General features: G+C 47.5%; 1 protein-coding gene across 4 annotated transcripts in view; it reads left to right on the top strand.

Annotated features, from left to right (window-relative positions):
- MOB3B (MOB kinase activator 3B) overlaps positions 1-16531 on the top strand; it is a 186444-nt gene extending 169913 nt beyond the window's left edge. The window contains exons 5-6 of one of the 4 annotated variants that reach the window (XR_004971335.1): positions 12890-14052; positions 14270-16531. Coding sequence is in view for 3 of the 4 variants with exons in the window: in XM_036331309.1 (XP_036187202.1) it covers positions 1369-1512 (144 nt within the window). In the remaining variant the exon portion in view is untranslated. Of the gene's footprint in view, positions 1-1368; positions 1528-12889 lie in introns of those variants that run through there. The other 3 variants (XM_036331311.1, XM_036331310.1, XM_036331309.1) reach the window with 3 other exon arrangements.
- Positions 16532-20697: the final 4166 nt, after the last annotated feature.

Here is a 20697-nt window from a genome sequence, read left to right as displayed (position 1 = left end):
CACGATTGTTATTTTTAATTTTTGTTTTCCTATGCGAGTCAAGTCTTTAGGATGTGCAGTTGGAAACGGGCAACAAAAAGTACATAAACGAAAAGCAAACCTGCTCTTACTCCTCTTCGACTGAAGCAGGGCTGCTACCCACTGTCAATACGCTGGACAAATTCCCTCTACAAAACACATGGTTGCAACACAGCACATAACGACCTCTAGTTCTATCACTAAAAAGTCCAAAATTGCAGCTTCAAAACAAAATATCAATAAAGAGTGAGGAAGGAGCCCTAGCAGGTAAACATTGCTTTAGTCCTATGAAACATCCCCTTTATGTAAAACTCATATTGTTTTTATGGCTCTTTAATTGGGGCTCTGAGTATAAGAAAGAAGGGCTTGCCTCCTCTGCATTCTGAAAGCCATCAGTGTAGTTTGAAGGGACGCAGGCAGTTTCCTCCGTTCTTGTTTTACACGTGTTTTCTTCCTGGTGCAGCATCACTGCTCTCCAAAGATAGGAGAAATGTTGGCCTGTTTATGGTCAGGGCGATTTTGGAAAGGCAGCATGAGCACCCATTTATAACCACGGGCCTCTAGGCCTACAGAGTCACACCCGTCATGGTGTCTGCAGGCTGCAGAGCGGGCTTAACACACGTTTTCTGTAAAGATTCACATGCTAAATGCTTTGGCTTGTGGGCCATTCATGGTCTCAGTCAACTGCTCAATTCCGCCATTGAACTGGGGAAGCAGCCGTACACAAGACCAACAAATGGGTGTGTCTGTGGTATGACTTTATTTAAATGAACTTGAAATTTGAATGTCATCTAGCATTCATGTGTAATGATATATGACTCTTCCTTTGATTTTTTTTTCAACAATTTAAAAATGTAAAGGTCATTCGCAACTTATGAGCCATACGGAACATGTGTGGACTGAACATGGGTCTGTGGGCTGCAATTTTGAGGTCCCTGACGCAAAAGGAAATACAGATTCCAAGGCCCGTTGACAAGATCTGAATGACAGATCTTGGCTCACATTCTCTCTCCGCCAAGTAGTAACCGTGTAAGCTTGGGTAAGTCACTCAGCTCTGCACGTTCCAGTTCCTCCATCGAAGAAGGAGAAGGACCATCGGGGAGGTGCGGTCAGTGACAGAGTGGGACACAAAATGGTCATCGCCCCTACAGCTCTGGGGAGGCTCAGTTTCTCTCCAGGGAGGCCTGGGAACAGGTTTCAATTGGTGGCAGCCAAACTCCTAGCAGTAGAACTTATTTTACTAAAATGCAACTTCAGTTTGCTTCATGTCTGCACACTCCATCAACATAATCCTTTGTTCCCATCAAAGGCATGAGGCTGCTAAGAAACTACAAACTTCCTAAATTACAGGCTCGCCGAGGAAGAAAAATCTCCGTGTATTTTCGTCAGATACACAATAGAGGCCTTATTGAGCGATGGCCAGCTCAGTGCTGCGGTGAGTTCAGCCGGGCTGACCGGTTTCTATGGAATTCTTTGTCTTCCCGAGGGAGGTAAATTCTTCCTCCAGGGCCCCGTGCCCTGAAAGTTCATGGCTTACCCAAATAACGAATCAGGCTGCTTCAGGATTTCTTGAATGTCATTAAGAGTTGGACCCATTAAGCTTCTTTCAGAATAAATAAAAGTGTGTGCCTGCCGCCTGACCTAGAGTGGAACTCCGCTTCACCGGCCAGGTGACCTGGGCAAACGGCAGAATTCCGTACCCTGTCCTCCCACATCTAGTCTTCCAAGAGCTGGGCAACCCGACGGGGGGCCCGGCCATGTTCAAATCGGTTACATCTTGCTAAGGGAAATGGTGCGTTCAGTCACCCACGCTCACCCCTGCACAAGGGCATGAGGAGCATCTGCCAGAAACCAATCCAGCTGTGCTGACAAGTGTGGGCTGTGGGAAGGAGGGAGGCAGGGGAGATGGGCCGGCAGAGCAGAGCGAGGAAGGAGGAGGGAGGAGCAGCTGCCACCCTAGGGCTGGGTCTGCGCCCGCTGTGATACAGGCACATCCCTTTGAGCAGAAGTCAGGTGGACTCACGCACTGCCATGGGCAGGAGCTAACAGAGCCCCAGTGAGAAGGCTGGCATTGGGAGGACGCACAGATAGGTCTGCAGCGTAAGTCAGGATGTTACAAAGCACGGGCGGGGGGACTGTGGGGCTTCGGGGAGGAGACCTTGAGAAATGCAGTGACGGTGAAACGCTCTGATTCAGGCTCTGGTTTTCATGGTGCGTGGCGAGGTTAGATGAGAGAGCTTCAAAAATGTGTAAATCTGCCTTTACAGGAACCAATGTAAATCAAGAAACTGAGTATGTTTACACAGAGCGGCTTATTTTTAATGCTTGCAGGATCTGGGGAAAGAAGAGCAGTGTGACTCGTGTATCGCCTGAGTAAATATTCTCCGTGGGTGGCAGGTCTGTGTGTTTATCCATCCCTACAGACGTGTACATGTACTCGGGGCGTGCAAGTATGTGCACAGGTTCACACACCCGTCAGGGCGCGCCCTCCGGGTCAGCAATGTGGGCTGCTGTTTAGGAACAGAATTAATCAAATAAATACTGGTTTTTCCCGAAGAGGAAGGGCCAGCCTGCCAGGCTTCTATTTTTATTCCTTTTGGCTCGTTTGCCACCCACGTCCCTAACAGAAAGCAGAAAAGACGTTTTTAATTCCTGTGTGCTGGTTGGCTCCCACATGTCCTTTAATTTGGGAGGAATTTTTTTAAAAAATGTTTGTAGTTTGGCTGCCCTGCCTGCCTCATAGGAATTCAGGCTGTGGGATGCTGGCAAGGAAAGACAGCAGCCCCAGCTGTGGCCGCCCACGAGTGGTTCCCCAGCCGGTCCCTGCTCCCCTGGCCAGCGCCAGCTTCATGCGGCCGCTGACTCAGAGGCTGAACCGAAAGCACCTGGGGGTGTGAATGAAGATCCCGTGGGCACGATGCCAGGGCACTCTTTAGGAAGACGGGGCGTCACGTTCCAACCTTGACTACCCTAACCTTTGACCAGGGTGCTTAACCTCAGGTGTTTCATCTGTAAAATGAGGACTACACCCCTCAGGACATAGGCAGCTGGGAGGATTGGATGAGATCATGGATATTCAGCGGTGAGCACAGTGCCTGGCACAGGGGGAAAGCGCAAGAGTGGTGGGCAGGAGCACAGCACACTTCTGTTGATTACTTAAGGCTTTACGCCACTGCCCCATCTTCCTTATTCCATTTGTGTGACCTGACACTCATTCATTCATTCACTCATTCACCAAGTTATTTATCTGTCTAAAGCCTTGCTCCAAAATTCATTCGAAGTGGCTGGTGTCAGTCTCCTACCAGAATTCGTTCTCCCAATTCCCATTGAGCAGATGCAACTACGTTAATAGTTCTAAAAACCATGTGTAGGCCCTGCCCGTGACCCCTGCTCGGGGCACCTGCCCTGGGCTGGAGCCGAATCCTCCTTGCTTCAAAGGCTCTGAGGACAGGAACAAAGTGCTCTGAGCCCTGGGGGCGAGCAGGACACAATCTCCGAGGTGGACTCAGGGAGCTGGGAGCTGCGACCTTCCCCAGGGCCAGGAACCAGCTGGAGGCCCAGCGGAGGAGGGGAACTGGGCTCGCGCCCCTGGAGAAGGCCCTGAGTGGCCCTGCTACAGGCCAAGGCAGAGCCGTCCTCTCTGGGCCTTCACTGTGGGTGGAGTGAGGGCTCCCGAGAAAGTCATGCCCGGTGCCCAGCCCCTGCAACTACTCGCCTGACCAGGGGAGCGGGGTGGGGGCCCTTCCCCGGGAACTGTCAAGGCATTTGGGAAGGACCAATGTTACCTTCTCTGGCACATGCAGCTGTTTGGATTCTAGGAAGCCAGAGGAGAAACGACGCGTGGAGGGAGCTCTGACCGCAGGTAGACAGCTGTGGTCCTGACACCCAGGCCCCCTGTGCCCAAGGGCAGGTGGGATGTTTAGTATTTGCTTGTTTTTCTTTCAATTTTTTGCTCTTCTTCCAGGGATTTCCCTGCAGCAAGCAGCCTGCTGTTTTTCCGGGGCTGCCTCTTAAAGGGGGAACCTGCCCCTCAGAGCAGAACCGCCCCCCTGTCTGAGGGACAGCTAGCTGTCTGACAGGCCCTGGGGCCGAGACTTTTCCTTTCTCTGAATCACTGTCTCGCTCTCTGCAGCGTGTAACCTCAGAGATGCATCAGCAGGGCATGGGTGGATGGACAGGCGTGTTCCGGGCCGGGGAAGGGAATGGGACTCTCCCTGCGGAACAAACAGCGCAGATACAGAAGCAAACAAGGAAGGTGTGTGTGAGGCTGGAGAGAGGGAGGCGGTCCTGAGATGCTTGCAGCCCCTGGAACTTGCTGGGACTTTATCTGCTGGGAGGTGGAGATGAGTAGGAACAAGTTTTATGCCTCTGGCTTTCAGCAGCTCCTCCCCAGCTGCTGGGCTGATACCAGCAGGGATTAGAGAGGGTAGACCTTGGAGTCAGTAGGCAGCCTGGTGTCACAGGACATTCTGAGTCCTTCAGATGAAGGATTTGGAGACAACAGCTGATTTTGATTCTTATCAAATACCTTAAGACAATATCACCTCCGCTTCCACATCTATAGCTCCTAAAACCACACCTGCCCATTCCTGGAATTCTTTTTTTTTCTTGACAATAATTTGTTTTAGTCTGACAGCAAAAGCAAAATAAACAATTAAGACTACATCAAACTAAGAAGTTTCTGCACAGCAAAGCAAACCATCGACAAAATGAAAGGCAACCTCCTGAATGGGGAAAACATCTGTTATGCATATATCTGATAAGAGGCTAATATCCAAAATATATAGAGAATTCATATAACTCCATTGCAAAAGTAAACAACTGATTTTAAAATGGATAGAGCATCTGAATAGACATTTTCCCAAAGAAGACATACAGATGGCCAACAGGTACATGAGAAGATCCTCAACGTCTCCAACCATCAGAGAAATTCAAATCAAAATCACCATAAGCGCTAACTGGTTTGGCTCGGTGGATAGAGCATCAGCCTATGGACTGAAGGGTCCCGCCTGGTCGAGGGCATATGCCCGCGTTTCGGGTTTGATCTATTCCTGGAATTCTTGACACCAGGATGGTCATGCTGCTCACAGTGTCTGATGCTCGAAGAAACCTCACTGAACCTTGCCCGTGTCTGCACTCAGGAATTACCACGTGGTTTAACTATTGCGTCATCCCTTGCTATGTCAACTTGCATTTTTTTCTGCTTCTCATTGTGGGGGAGGAAGAAACTCAAGGTTCTTTTGGCTGGTCTAATGATCAAATAGTCATGAGACAGATTAGCAAGAGGAAAAGGCCAAATTTAATTACATATATGTGTTTGGGAACCCCCCACACATGAATTAGAGACCCCGCATGCATGAGAGGTTCAAAAACAGAAAGGACACGTGGGTGCATAAGACATCCTGAGCTAGGGATGAGGTACAGCGCCTGGAGGGCTTCAGAGGGTCATGGCAGGATGCTAAGAAGAGAGCTGTTTAGTAATTAGAAGTGTGTCCTGCCCTATAGATAGATAGGTCAGAAGAGGTTATTGCTGATAATCTCTTCATATTGGACAAGGCCCCTAATTCAAGCTCTTCTAGGAAGCTAAGGGAGGGGCAGAAGGTCCTCGTGAGCCTGAAGCTAAGGTGGCCTTTAGCTCACAACAAGCCACATACACTGAGGCATATCTTGGAGTGATTCGTACTGACCTGACAGTTTCAAAGGGACTTGCTTTTGCTACCAGTGAGTGTGATCTCGGTAAAGAAATAGCCCAATACCTGCTTGACCCCCAGTGTGGAATATGGCCTCAGGGAGACGGGTGTGGGCAGGGACTGAGGACCCTGGAGGAGCGAGGGGATTGGCTGGTTCTGATGAAATCTTGGCAATGATGTCACCAGCACCGTTGTTTGGATGGAGGCGGGAACGGGGGAAGACTCCTGAGAGAAATGGAATTTCTCATGTCAACATGTTCGATCCACACAATGTTAGGGAAGGGAAAACGTAGCCAATAACAAAAGAAACAAATGGAGAATGCAGATACAAATTGGTGGTTTTAAAGCCTGTTAAGAAATGGAATTTATAGGATGGAAGGTACACAGGAACCATCTTTCTGACCTGGGCATCTCTCCCCTCTTCTCCGCCCCCGCCTCCCCCCCCCCCCCCACCCACACACAGGGGGCCTAACTTTGCTGTCAGGAGTGAAAATCTTCCCCATAATACGGCTTTGATGTTACCCACATCCCAAACCCAGCCCCAGCAGAAATGTCCCGGTGGTTCTTGCAGCATTCCAAAGGGACCTTCCCAAGTCTCTATCAGGGCAGAGACTGGTGGCTGATTCCAGGGGAGGCATGGCCACGCTCCAGCTGGGGCCGGGGGCTGTGGCTGAGCAGGTGGGCAAGGAAGCACTTTGTGGAAAGAGCACCTGCCTGACTGCCTTTTCTGGTGACTCACCGTTTCTCCTTTGTCTTTTCAGCAGCAGTTACCTTAACATATTACCTTTAAAATGTGTTGACAAAGAGCCCTTAGTGGGGAAAGTGTGTGTATGTGTGTGTGCTCATAGCTGAGAGGCAATTCACTTCCCTCTTAGGGCCAACCTACCATTAGGTTGAGTGCTTCAAACTGCCCAGTTTTAAGCCATTGGTTTTCTCCTGGTGGTTAATGGGGGAGCGTCTCATTTACATAAAAGTCTTTTTCACAGAAGTTCAGCAGGGCTGTCCTTCTCAGGAACTGCTAGTCCTAATACGGGTTAAAGCACTAGAAAAACAAAGGCCTCCCTCCCTCTTTTCCTTTTATTCCAGCCCCCCGCAGAGTAATGGAAACAGTATGTTTTTTGTTTATTTTTGTTCTCTGGTCAACCAAATACAGGTGCTAATCCTTATTCCTTATTCTTTCACTTGCTAGCTGTGTGAAGTTGGGCAAGTTCCTTCCATTCTCTGAGCCTCCCGTGTCCTCCTCTGCAAATTAGAAAAAGCAAAGTGTAGTTCGTAGCGTCCTGAGAAAGAAGTACACAAAATAAATGCAAGTGCCTCCGAGCAGGTGCCTCATGAGGACAGAGTAGGTCCTCAGTGCAGATTTCCCTCCACCTCTCATCTCACTGGGTCTATCGACCTAATAATTTTGTTCTCCATTGGATTTAGTTTCATTAACAAATGTTTTTCAGTCCCTGAATGTGTCAGAGCTTTCGCACCCGAATCCAAATAGAAACAAGATGTGGTTCATCTCCCCCCAATCGCATGCTGGAACCAGGAAGTGATCAAGGATTGCAGGGAAACCAGAAGAGGAAGGCCTGCCACTTCAGGGGGATGCGGCGGGGAGGTGGAGGGGGGCAAGAGAGGTTGTCCAGGAGGCAGCACTGAGCAAGAGCCTTGAAGAATGCAGAGTTGGGAGAGGGGTTGTGGGAAGCCAGGAGCAAATGCAAGCATATATACGGGGATTGCTGACAGCGGTTCTCAACCTGTGGGTCGCGAGCACCGGAAAACACATATAGCAGGGGTCCTCAAACTTTTTAAACGGGGCCAGTTCACTGTCCCTCAGACCGTTGGAGGGCCGGACTTTAGTTTAAAAAAAAAAACTATGAACAAATTCCTATGCATACTGCACATACCTTATTTTGAAGTAAAAAACCAAAATGGGAACAAATACAATATTTGTATTTGCATGTGGCCCGCGGGCCGTTGTTTGAGGACCCCTGACATATAGCATACCAGATATTTACATTATGATTCATAACAGCAGCAAAATTACAGTTATGAAGTAGCAACGAGAATAATTTCATGGTTGGGGGTCACCACAACATGAGGAACTGTATTAAAGGGTCGCGGCATTAGGAAGGTTGAGAACCGCTGGAGCAGGAGAGGAGAGTTGGGGAGAGTTGGGATCCGAGGCTGAGTAGCTGAGAAGAGCATTGTATGCTAAGGGTGGGACTCCGCTTGCAGACTGTGGACAGCCACTGAAGGAGTGTAGCTTGAGGAGAGCCTGGTGGGAGAGGGATTTTACCTGAGCTCACTGAGCCAGCTCTAAAAAGGACTTGTTCACACTCTTGCTTTTCTCAAATCAACCTGAAGGGTAGAGTGTTTCTGCCATTATGTAGTTGTGCCACCTCAGGCAGGTCACTGGCTCTCTTGGTCTGCGTTTTCACGCCTCTGAGATGAAGAGGTTGGACTAGATAATGTCTGTGTTCTCCCAGCTTTAGCAGAGTCTATGATTCCTGACTTTTGTCATTGTTTTTGGAGTTTATTTTATAATTTCTAATGTTGCTAAAATTGCTTGCTAGCACAATAACGGACACCCAGTAGACATCAATTATTTGTCTCTGTTTCATGTAAAAACTAGGTTACTGAAACGTGTGATGTAGTGCAGCGATTTTCAGCCCATGTGCTGCAAGAACTTTCTAAACACGCAATCCCCGACTCCTCGGTCAGGGCCCTGGCCTCTGCTCCCTTCGATGATCAAATAAAAAATGTCAACAGGCAGCCCAGCAGTAGCCGTCCTGTGGGAATGGATCAAAATTATACTAATTACAGTACATATAGTTTGATCCAGTTATGTTGCACTCATATTTTGCTTGTACTTTCCCCCAAATAATTGGATCAAACCATATATCCTGTTATGTGAGGACCAGCATATCCCACATCATACTCTCATATACAACAAGGTTTTAAAGGTCTTCTCAGTTTCGGGGAAAAATGGATGCTGAAGCCCACCGCTGGTGGAGAGGGGTGTGACGGGAGCGTGCAAGCAGTGACGGGGAGCCCAGGAAGGGGCCGGGAACCCTCCTGGGAGCTGACAGTTGAGTCTTGAAGGGTGTCAAGTTTGCCAGGTTGGGAGAGCAGAAAGCTTCTCCCAGAACAAGCAGCCTGAGGAACTACTGAAAACCTTGATAGGCCATGGCCTGTTGGAGACCGGGGAGGACTCCAGGGGCTGTGGGAGTGGGTGGGGGTCCGCTCAATAGGAGGTGAAGGGCGGGGAGGTCCCTGTTATAAACGGCGCTGTTTGCCAGGGGGTGGAGTAGGAAATTGCTCCTGTTGATAGTGGGGAACCAGGGACTTGGTGGAATCAATGCTCCCTTACATGGAAGCAAGTGTTACTGATTGAGGAGAACCCAAACCCAGCTTTCCTCTTTCCTTAAGGATAGATTTTTTTTTTTTTTAAATCTAGTGCGTCAGCCCTAGCTGGTTTGGCTTCATGGACAGAGCACTGGCCCTTGGACTGAAGGGTCCTGGGTTCGATTACAGTCATGGGCACATAACTGGGTTGCAGGCTCGATCCCTAGCCCTAATTGGGGCACGTGTGGGAGGCAACCAATAGATGTATCTCTAACAGATGTTCTCTCTGTCTCTCCCGCTCCCTTGCACTCTCTAAAAATCAATGGGAAAATATCCTTGGGTGAGGATTAACAAAATAAATAAATTTATTAAAAAAAAAAAAAAAACCTAGTGCTTTCAAAAATCTTCAAATACAGGCCAAATGCAGTCCTTATGAATATTTCTCTGAAAATTCTCATAACTGCGGCAGATGCCTTGTCAGCACCCTGTGGAGTTCTTCAGCGGCATGCCCTGATACTCCCCAATGCCCCAGCTCCTGCACTGGCAAAGGCGTCCGCAGAGAGCACCGGGCAGGAGTGGCTGAGGCCGCTGTCCTCCGCAGGAAGAAGTGCACTGGTCCTGCCAGGGCCTGCGGGAGGGCTTTGATGAGGAGGAAAGCTGTGGATCCCTATCCTGGCCAGTTTGGGGTGTGGGGTTTCCCCCACAGAATCCATTGTTTCTTAACCAGCTCCTTGTGCGCCACCCTGTGGGGAAGTGCTAGAATACAGCTTTGAAGGCTTTTGAAGGGTGCATCCAGCTGAGTCTGCCTTCCTCGGGTTTCTGATCTGCTGTTGCAAGCTCTCTGTCTCTTTAAGGATGTCAGGAGGTATCCCAGGGGGCAGCTTCTCTCCTGCATTTGGGGCTGCGGGGTGTGTGAGGAGGCACTCTCAGACGGTTCCCTCTTCTGCTTTGTTGTTGTTTGTTTCCCTACTTCTAGTGCCTGCAGTCTTTAGTGACGAAAGTGTTTGAGTATTTATTGCACCTGTAATTCAAAGAGGCATGAGTCTGGGTGATGAAAATACATCTCTGGCATTTTGAAAATTCAGGAATGACTGCGACCATCTGTGATTACTATATATATAAGTCAATATTAAATCAATATCATCTGAATGCATATTCATAGGAACATCTGGCCTTTGCACTCAGCCCTGAGTTCGAATCCCACCCCTGCCACTTCCCGTGTGGCTTTGATAAATTGCTCTCAGTCTCTGAGCCTGTTTGCGCCTCAGTCCAAAGGGGTGGCAGTCTCACTTCACAGGGTTAGGGGAAGGGTTACATGATGTAATATGGGCACCGCAGGGTAGAGGTGGGGCTGTCTCGGAGGTTAGAGAAGGCACCCTAAAAAGGGGCATTTCAGCCAAGACCCAAAGGCACAGAGAGGTCACACAAGGGTAGTGAGTGCAGAAGTGGGATCTAAATGTGGGTGAAAGAGGTGGCCAGTTCAATTCCTGGTTAGGGCATATGCCTGGATTGCAGGCTCAATCCCCAGTGTGGGCGTGCAGGAGGCAGCCGATCGATTTTTCTCTTGATGTTTCTATCTCACCCTCTCCCTCTCTCTCTAAAAACCAATAAGAACATATTTTTAAAAATTGTAAATGTGGGTGAATTCAGTTCTACCATGCCTCATGGCCTCCCTTCCTCTAAATATTTGCATGTATGTCATTGATTTTTTTTTTATTGTTTAAGTCCTTACCCGAGGATATGCCCCATTGATTTTAGCAAGAAAAGAACAGAAAGGGAGAGGGAGAGGGAGAAGCATCAATTGGTTGCCTCCTGCACACACCCCAAACTAGAGATCAAACCTGAAATCTGGGTATGTACCCTGACCTGGAATTAAACCCACAACCTTTCAGTGTATGGGACAATGCTCCAGCCAACTGAGCCACACTGGCCAGGGAATGTTATTATATTTTAGCTTGTGATCTATAGCTCTTTCTCCAAGATAGAGTATAGCTCCTTGCAAACAACAACCTCATCTCCCAGGCACCTGCTACATAGTACAAGTAATAGACCTAATTAGATGCTCATTTAATTGTTCAATTTATGTATCTGTATGTACTTGCATGCATTTAATAATCTTCTAGGGGTGCTAAATTCTTCTATGTGCTAGTATGTTCTGGTATTTCTTTAACCAACACATTGTTATGTTTTCCCAGAGTCTCTGAGCACCTGGACACGCCCATGCTCAAGCTCCTTTTACTCCTGTTTTCTAGGCTGGGGTGATCCAGGGCCAGTGTGCAAGGGGTGCAGCCTCTGGCATCAGTGCTGCAGCAGGTGGGACTTGGACGCAGCTCATTCATCTCCTAGAAATGACATTGAACGTGTCCTGCCAAATGCTGCACAGGGCAGGGCTCATTCCAGCCTGCCTTCCAGGCCCTGGATGAGGAAAGAGGAGCCGCTGCCCTGTGCCAGGCACTGTGCCAAGTGAGGGACACATGGTGGAAGCACATGTGTGATCGAATGAGAGTTTCTTTTTCCTGACATTTAGTCGCTCACAGTGGCGAAGGCCCATAGTCCGTGCACACACACAGAGTATGGCCCAGCTCATGGCATGCAGGACTCCAGGTGGGCACAAGCGGGGGGAGTGGCTAGCTTCACAGTGGGGTGGGAGGGAGTGTAGGAAGGTGTGCCAGGCAGTGAATGTCTCTTGCTGATTGGGAAAAATTATGGCGAGTAGCCAAGGAAAGAGGGCAGGATGTGGTAGGACAAGGCACAGACGAGAGGCTCAGCCTGTGCAGAGGCCCACAGAATGGGAACGGGTGGCACCTTTAGCCCCTGCACATGCCCACGAGAGGGCGGTAGGTGGGTAAAAGGCAAGGTGGTTGGTTGCATGTCAGACCCGTTAGTATAGTCTGCATTTCCAGTAAGAAATGTCTTCCCTCCTGCTTTTCTTGACTCATACCCACTTAGACTGTGCTTCATCTTTTCAATCTTTGATGGAAACTTAGGTAAAGAGAAATTATTCTCCAAGAAACACAGCAGCATAAATCCAACGATCCTATCCATCCGTACATGGTACTTGGTTCCTGATGGCGAGACCAGCGGGAGTGGTGGGGCCCGGGGTAACCTGGAAAGCATGTCCTGCCTCTGAAGGGGCAGCTCGTGCCGAGCCAGCTCAGCTGGGTTCGGTGAGCCTGAGAGGGGGCGGGGAAGGATGGAGAAAAGACAGACAAGAGAATGAAAGCTGGGTCAGAGTGGGACGCTGTCCTCTCTGATGGAGAGCTAGCGACAGTGCCACGGACTACAAGCCGTGTCTTTATTTTATAGCCAGATTCCACGAGGCAAAGTAAGGGTGTGGTTACAACGTTCTCGTGGGTTTCGAATCTACTCAATTACATGCACCTGAACTCTGTCAAGCCACATCACTCAGGCACGTGGGGCCACGCGTTTGGACCATAGGTTCAAGCTTTTAACTATAGCTGTTGGCTATAATTGTGCTGGGAGGGCCCTGCCCTCCAAGCTGGGACTTGCACGTGGCCACGAGAGGACTGTGCCCTCTCGTTAGTCCGAGGCTTGACCCTGTCCAAACACTGTAGCCGCTCTCCACAGCGGCTGGAGTTAAAGGGTCTTGCAATATTTCAGAAAAAGCAAGCAACCTGGATTTTCAGCCAGTTAGCTGTGTTTTTAAAGATGCTTTGATTTAAAAACAAAAACAGGAAACAGATGACATCTGCAAGCCAAGCCTTATTCATGGCCATGCTTGTAGCATCTTGCTCAAAGGCTCCAGAGCTCACAGGGGTATGTCAGACCCTTCCACAAGCCACCGCTCTGCCTTCAGTTCCCTAACCACCCTTCTCCCTGCTTTCCAGAAGGAGATGACCAGCCGGATGTGTCACTAGCGCCCCACCCTACCCTGCGGAAGAGAGAGGGCAGCTGCTCGCTCCTGGAGGCCCAGGTGGGCGGGAGGAGACCTGGCTGAGATGGCGCTCGGACTTCCAGGAGCCGGAGAGGGGGACACCGGGGTGACTCCCGACAGACAAGCCCCTCACTTCTGTGTCTTAACCCCGAGTGCTGCTAGCCTCGCCCTGCGGAGTGGCTGCCAGCAGCGCGAGAGAAGGACCCACCCCCGTCCGCAGGAAGCCTCGAGCCCCGCAGCCCTGCCTGGGCCCGCGCTGGGCCGGACTCGGGTTGTGAGACTGAGACACTGTGTGTGCTTTCCCTCCTCTGTCTTGTCTGCCGGCCGACTTTTCCGTCCGTGTGTTCTAAGTCCCGAGTGCATTTGGATCTCTGGATGCCCTGCGAGTCTGTCTAAAACAAGCCTTCCTCCCGTTCGGTCCCTGCAAACTCCCGCCCTGCTCCTGTGGCCTGACTGTGTGCAGGGCTGTGGAGCTGGAGACGCCAGGCCCTGGCAGCATCCACACCGGTTCCCTAACAGGCATCCTATCAGGGACACTCCGCGGGGGGCTGTTCCCTGCCCCCGGCAGGGTCTGCACACTTACCTACAGGGAAGAGCCTGGTTTCTAGTCACCAGTTCACCCTGAACCGAATGTGTTTTTATAACCACGCCATTCTTTCCACTTAAGATGTTTGGTCCTGTTTCCCAGAAGAGAGGGATGGGAGGGAGTTATAAATGACCAGGGACGGTCAGCAGAAGCCCTGAACCAGATTAGTGCCGTGTTTGTTCTTCATTGGGGGGGGTGGGGGGGGTTGGCTGTCGCTGGGTAATACCAAATTTCAGTGAAAAAAAACAAAAGTACAATTGGCTATTGGTGCATGGAGCTCAGACTCCCGGGCACGGCCTTAACCTTCCCGGCTGGCCCTCTGAGCTTCTGAACCCAGCCAATGCCCGCTTCCTCTTCCTCCACCCTCTCCTCGCCTCTGCTGTATTACATGATGGCCTGAAATTAACTTCTGCCCCAATGATTGTGCCACAGTTGCCAAGGTAACCGTGGAGCTGCAGCGCACTTCCTTCTTCCATCCTCCCCAAGACAGGATGCCCACTCTGGGCTACTTCCTGCCTGTTGAAACCCAGGTGAGTGTCACTTCTCTGATTCATTCACCACGCGGTGGAGGCCCCGGAAGCCTGTGACCAGGTGGTAACTATACTTCCAGCGAGCATTTGAATATGGCAAAATAGCCGTTGGTGGAGGGAAGTAGAAACGAATGTATTAGTGCATTGTAATGTCGTACCGATTAAAGAATAACTCAGCAACTCTGATTTCTGTTTCATTATCCATAACATATTAAAGCCACAAGAGCCTAAGAACATGAACTCGTTCTTCGTCCAGACTAAGAAAGGGCTGAGTGTCTGGGCTCGGTGGCGCTCTGCATTCCCAACCCAACCCTTACTTGGCTTCTCGTCAAAGCTGTCTCATGGAATCCAAATGCTGCTACCTCTCTCCGTGTGGTTGTGCTCTGGCCAGCAAAGCTCACTGCTTTTTTATGTTTGAGAGGACAAGGCAGGCAGAGATGTTTCAGCTTCATGTGGGGCTGAAAGAACACCTGACTGTCCTAGGGACGCAGAGAAACAGGAACAAGAGCCCCTGCAGGACCACACACAGCAAGTGCCGTGGGGTGCGCGCTGGGACAGAGCAGGACCTGGAGGAGCTCGGAAGCCTGGGCCTGGGGCAACCACGGGGCTTTGCATTGAAAATGGACTGCGTTCCTGCATCTCCGTCACATAGGATGCTGGACTCTGGAGACATTTGTTATTAATTCTTTTTAAGCTTATTTCTAGTCACTGTTGGTGCATCTGAAATTTCCATTCAATTTAAAAATACAAATTTTTTTTCAACTCCTTGGAACAGATTCCTCCTGGTTATATCGCTCATTGCACTAATCAACTCCTCTAGGATAAGCGCTGGCATATGGCTCTTAGTTTTTAATTACAGAGCATTTTTATTCCCGCAGAACCTTGTCTGGCAAATTCTAAAGAAAATCATTACAGGAGGGCTTTTGTGTTTTTTTTAATCTTTTTGGCTCGACCACATCACAAGTACATCCCATTGTACATGGAGGACATGAGCTCAGGCAGCCCTGCAGGCACCCCTGGCTCTGCGTCCGACACTGACACCTGGCTTCTTCCTCCGAACCTGCCGGCTCTCCGTCTCCCACTATGTTTTAGTTGAATTATACATGTAGCCACTCTTCTTTCTTCCTGCGAAGTTTCAAAAAGGGAAGGTTATAATGAACATCCATAGACCCTTCCTCACAGGCATCAATTGTTAACATTTTTTCAGCTGTTAACATTTCCATATTTTCTTTCTCTGTAAATATTCATTCTTATTGATGAATCATGTCAAAATACAATGCAGACCTCATAAAACTTTACAATACTTTGTCAGTTGTCCCTACACTAAGAAAGATCCAAAGACTACATAGAACAAGTAAAAACATAATTAATGAGAGCTTTGTCTGCATACCCATGACGTATCTGAAGACCATTACCAATGGCCCTTCAGCCTTTTTTCCCTTAGCCGCCTCTCACTGGCAGAATTCTCTCAGAAGTCTGTTGCTCCGCTAAGAGTTCTGCAGTCCAACGAGAAACCTTCCCAAAGCTCTCCATGTCACTGTGCGTTAGGATGGAGCCAAGAGTGAACATGTAAAAAATTATTGCATGTTTTCTACAAACGATACTGTGCCTTTGTTCAATCCTAACTTGATTTTTATACATTGATAAATTTTCTGTTCTGTTTGCCCACACTAAATTATCATCTATATTATATTCAACCATTTTGATGTATCTCCTTGAGTTTTGTTTTAAACACCTCTTTAATTGGCAGAATACTAAGGGACTTGGATAGGGTTCTCACTGTTTTGTGGTGATTTACGCCAATCCATCAATCTGGTCACCAGTGGAAGCACAGCACTTCCTGTGGCCCCTCGCCTTCCATCACACCCACACCCCGTGAGCATCACACTGTGAGAAAATAAACACTGCAGGAAAGGCATGGCCATGTGTCAGAGGAGTGTGTACCAAGGGGTCAGATGTGTCCCTTGGGTAATCCTGTTGTCATTTGTTCTTGGATCGTTGTGGTCCTTGATGACGTAGATGATTCTCTCTTAGAATTATCCAAACAAAGTGTGTTTGGGAAAGAATTGATTTTTCCCTGCTTTAAAAAATATATCAACAATAAAACAAAACAAACAAAAAAGCACACCTCTTTACAACAGGCTATTTCTTTCTGGCCAGTTATTAATTCTGGGTAAGAAGTTTTCAAGGAGTAAATAAGAATTTTTGTAACTTTTAGAGGGAAGAGTCCAGTTCTAGTCTGACAGTTAAGCTGTTTTGCTAGCTCTTAGTATTCTCATTTCAAAGTTTCCAGTATCTTTTCTAATTGCATCAGAAAAATGATTATTTTTAGTTCCATTTGTGATTAAATTAAGGGTTTGACATTAAGAGCCTACACAAATCAATTAGAAAAGCAAGATAAAGTGAAAGAACATTTATGAAATCAATTCTGTGTGAGCTTGGAATCCAAATGTCAACAATAAAGGACATGTAACCATCATCTATTCTGTCTTTTTCTCTGTGTGTACTCAATTTATTTCTTCATCTTACAGTGGGCCTGCAACAACAAAAATTGAGAAGCTTACTTCCCATAGAAATTAAGCTGATCATTCAGTCTATCTAACCTTTCAATTATCCAGAATTCTCAGCTCTGTGTCCAAGCAAAGTTCATTGCCACACTGACTAAAATGATAAATGTCACTGAAAAGCCAATGGTAGCATCACACATTATAACAATAATACATTTTATCTGACTTACCTTCTTCATGTGAAGTAGATTTTAGCAGAATACCTTACTTTCACTGAAACTTCTCATTATTTTAATGCAGCATTCATCATCTGAGTTTTTGTAATAATAAAAAGAAGCAAAAAATCCCAGTACGATAAATTAATACTAAATGAGGAAATTCAATTCAATCTAGCTAAACTTTGATTGATTTTCTAACTGTATTACTGCCCATTCAATTACGCTGAACATCTGCTCCAGAGGAAATCATATCATACGACTGAGACATGACCTCACATATTATCAAATCAGCAAAGGGTAAGAGTCTAAGCATCTTCAAGAAATACACAGAAAGTAGTCGGAAAAGGTAGCAACAGAATCCTCTGTTATTGACTCAGAAACAATATTCCGGATACCCGTTCTCCATGATTGTGCATATTATGTATCTACAATGATGTGTTTGTACAAACTTCATGCTGACTCCCACAAGAGGCAGCAGCATTTGGAAAATTCCTAAATTGTGACTTGTTTGTTTGTCTAAAGGCTAATGACTTCACTTGGGCTTGTCTCAGTCAGAAGTATAATCCCATGGAGGTACGACAGGGGCATTTGGCCCCCAGGAGTCTGTGGTTAAGGGAAAGCTGCTGAGGCTTTTTAACATTGGCTGGAAGTGAGGAACCAGCTGCCCATCCCTGCCCTATCTGTGGATGAGAACATAGCCCCTTCTCTGCTCAAAACCCTACAATGCTACTTTCTATGCTCAGATTAAAAGCCTCAGCTCCCCCTTGATCCCTCCATCCCAGGCCTCCCCCACGCCAGCCTCCTTGCTGGCCTCACACACACTAGGCACAATCATCTTTATGGCCTTGCATTGGCTGTTCCCCTGACTGGATGCTCTTCCCCCAGATGGCCTTGGACTAACTCCTTCTCTTTGAAGTTTTTGCTTAAATGTTACCTCAGTAAAGTCCCTGATTATTGCATCTGCCCAAAAGGACACGCAAGCCTCCTTTCTGTGCTCAAATTTACATTTCCCCTAGCATTTATATTATACCAGAGGCCCAACGCATGAATTTGTGCACCATGGGGTCTCTTGGCCTGGCCTGCAGGATTGGGCCGAAACTGGCTCTCTGACATCCCCTGAAGGGTCCCAGATTGTGAGAGGGTGCAGGCCAGGCTGAGGGACCCCACCGGTGCACGATTGGGGCCAGGGAGGAACTCAGGAGGTTGGCCAGCCAGGGAGGGGCCTCAGGAGGGCTCCAGGGCATGTCAGGCCTGTCTTGCTCAGTCCGGATCATCAGCCAGACCACAGCAGCAAGCTAACCTACTGGTCGGCGCATCTGCCCCCTGGTGGTTAGTGCATGTCATAGCAAGTGGTTGAGCAGCCTTAGCATATTATTAGCATATTATGCTTTGGTTGAATGGACGGCCAGCGACTGGACACTTAGCATAGTAGGCATTTATTATATAGGATAATTTACTTACTAGGCTTTTGTTTACTATCTCTTTCCATTAAAAATATAAACTCATGACATTGGGGATCTCTGTCTATTTGTTGATGTATCCCAAGCATCTAGAAGAGAGTGTCTAGCACACAGTAGATGCTCAATGAACTCTTGATGGATGAATGAATGAATGAATAGCAAATAGGTACCTAATTAAGGTCTGCTATCAGAGAGATTAAGTAAAAGCAATATATAATAATGATAATATCAGCATACATTTATTTGAGTGCATACTACACATTAAATATATCCTAAGCATTTTACATGGATAATCTCATCAAATGCTTGTGACAACTCCACAAGGCTGGTTATCTATGTTTATTCCAATTTCATGGTCAATGTTACAAAGTGATGGAACTGGATTTAATGCCACATGAATGGGCTCAGGACCCTATACTCTTAACCACTGGAATCACCTTCACCCACCAGGCACTGGGTTTTCCCACCATTCCCCTTCCTGTGGACACAGGCTCCAGATAGTATAGCAATCAGCTTTCCATTTATTTTCTGGATATTTGTTCAAGTGCTTGCATTGGTGCTTCTCAGATCTGTCCATCTGAGATCAGAAAGTTATTTCTATTCACAAGATGTGCACTCACAGTTATAAAGTGGGCCCAAAGATTAGGGCGGACAGCAGATCTAACAGGGGACACCAAGCTCAGCATGACTAGTGTTGAGTGCTGCTGAGTGATGTGAGGGTAATTCCAGAGGTGAGGGTGGGGTTCCTGAGTGGGAAGGAACCAGGGAGACAATCAGAAAGTCCTGGAGGATTCCCCAGCAAGCAATTACGCTGCTGTGAAAAAGAAGGAATTCTTACCATTTGCAACAGCATGGATGGAACTAGGGAGCATTATGCTAAGTGAAATCAGCCAGTCAGAGAAAGATAAATATCACATGTTCTCACTCATTTGTGGACTATAATGAACAACATAAACTGATGAACAAAAATAGAACCAGAGACATAGAAGCATCGAACAGTCTGTACAACATAAGAGGGAAGATGGGGGGTGAGGAGGTAAGAGATCAACCAAAGGACTTGTATGCATGCATGCGAGCATAACCAATGGACACAAACAGTAGGGGGGTTGAGGGCTTGTGCCTGGAGGAGGGTGTGGTGGGGGAGAGGTCAATGGGGGGAAAAAGGAGAGTCATGTAATACTGTAAAAAATAAAGAATTTTTTTAAAAAGAGTACATAAGGAATTTTTAGGTCTTGTTCTTTGCTGCAAAGTGAGAAAAAAAGCGTGCATTGTATTCATCCTTATAGGAAGACAAGCAGACTAGTAAGCATTAATAAACAGAAACGCCCAAAGCAGAACATCTTAGCTTTGACAATAAGAGGTTTGCAGAACTATCGCAGTTAATTTTTTGCTAATTTTCTTTCTCTGCTCAAGAAATTAAGTGGCATTAATTCTTAAACAGTAATATAAAATACATGCTGGTACATGAACAATTAGAAATATGCAGCTGAGAGGTCAGGGCCATGTGCAGCTGTGAAACTTCTTTCTTTTAATATATTTTTATTGATTTCAGAGAGGGAGAGAGAGATGGAAACATCAATGCTGAGAGAGTCATTGATTAGCTGCCTCCTGCACGCCCCACACTGGGGATGGAGCCTACAGCCCAGGCACATATCCCAACCAGGAATTGAACCCTGACCTCCTGGTTCATAGGTTAACGCTCAGTCACTGTGCCACCTGGCTGTGAAATTTATTAATGCAGCTATTCCCTAAACTAAGTTTAGAAATGAGCAGGAATCTCATTTCTTTTTAAAAAGCAGCATCTGCTCCACCCACCTGGCTTGTGCAGCCTCCTCTCAGGGCACCAGGAGTCATGCAGAGGGTAAATGCTCTTCGGTTCCTGGTTCCATCAGGAGACCTTGAATACGTCAGGATGTAAGGCCGGTCTATTATTTAAGGTGGATGAAGTACTAGTAAATATGTCGTGATGAAGTGAATGACTTTTACCTTCCTGTTCCTAGGGCACCATCGATATTGTCCATGAAACAACTGAACTACAGATCATAGAAGGAGGCAGCATTTGTTAGAAGGGGAACAGGTAGGAGTGTTGCTGGGTTTTGTCTTAATAGTAAACCATTAGATGCAGCAACTACTGACCCATGGAAGTTAAAGAAAATTCATTCAAAATGGAAGCCCCATTTCACAATCTCAAGAACAATTTTTAGCACATTTCCGCCCTGGCATGAGCTTCCTGCGGATGTGCAGATACCATGAGGCATAGCTCTGATGCTAAGCACTGGCCGGGCATTATCTGGACACTGAATTCAGCAAAACTCTGTGAGCTTGTGGGTTTGAAATAAAAGAAACAAAAAACTGCAAGTCCAGAAAGTTCCTAAGAGCCACAAACTGGTTATTGCCATGTTGACAGTTTTCCTTCAGAAGAAAGCTTGTGCTACCCTTGGGCTCAGGCTATTTCCTTGG

The sequence above is a fragment of the Myotis myotis genome, unplaced genomic scaffold, assembly GCF_014108235.1.
Source record: "Myotis myotis isolate mMyoMyo1 unplaced genomic scaffold, mMyoMyo1.p scaffold_m19_p_12, whole genome shotgun sequence".
In the NCBI taxonomy this organism is placed as follows: Eukaryota; Metazoa; Chordata; class Mammalia; order Chiroptera; family Vespertilionidae; genus Myotis; species Myotis myotis.
Note: the sequence above shows the minus strand (reverse complement) of the source record. Positions and strands in the feature narration are given on the sequence as shown.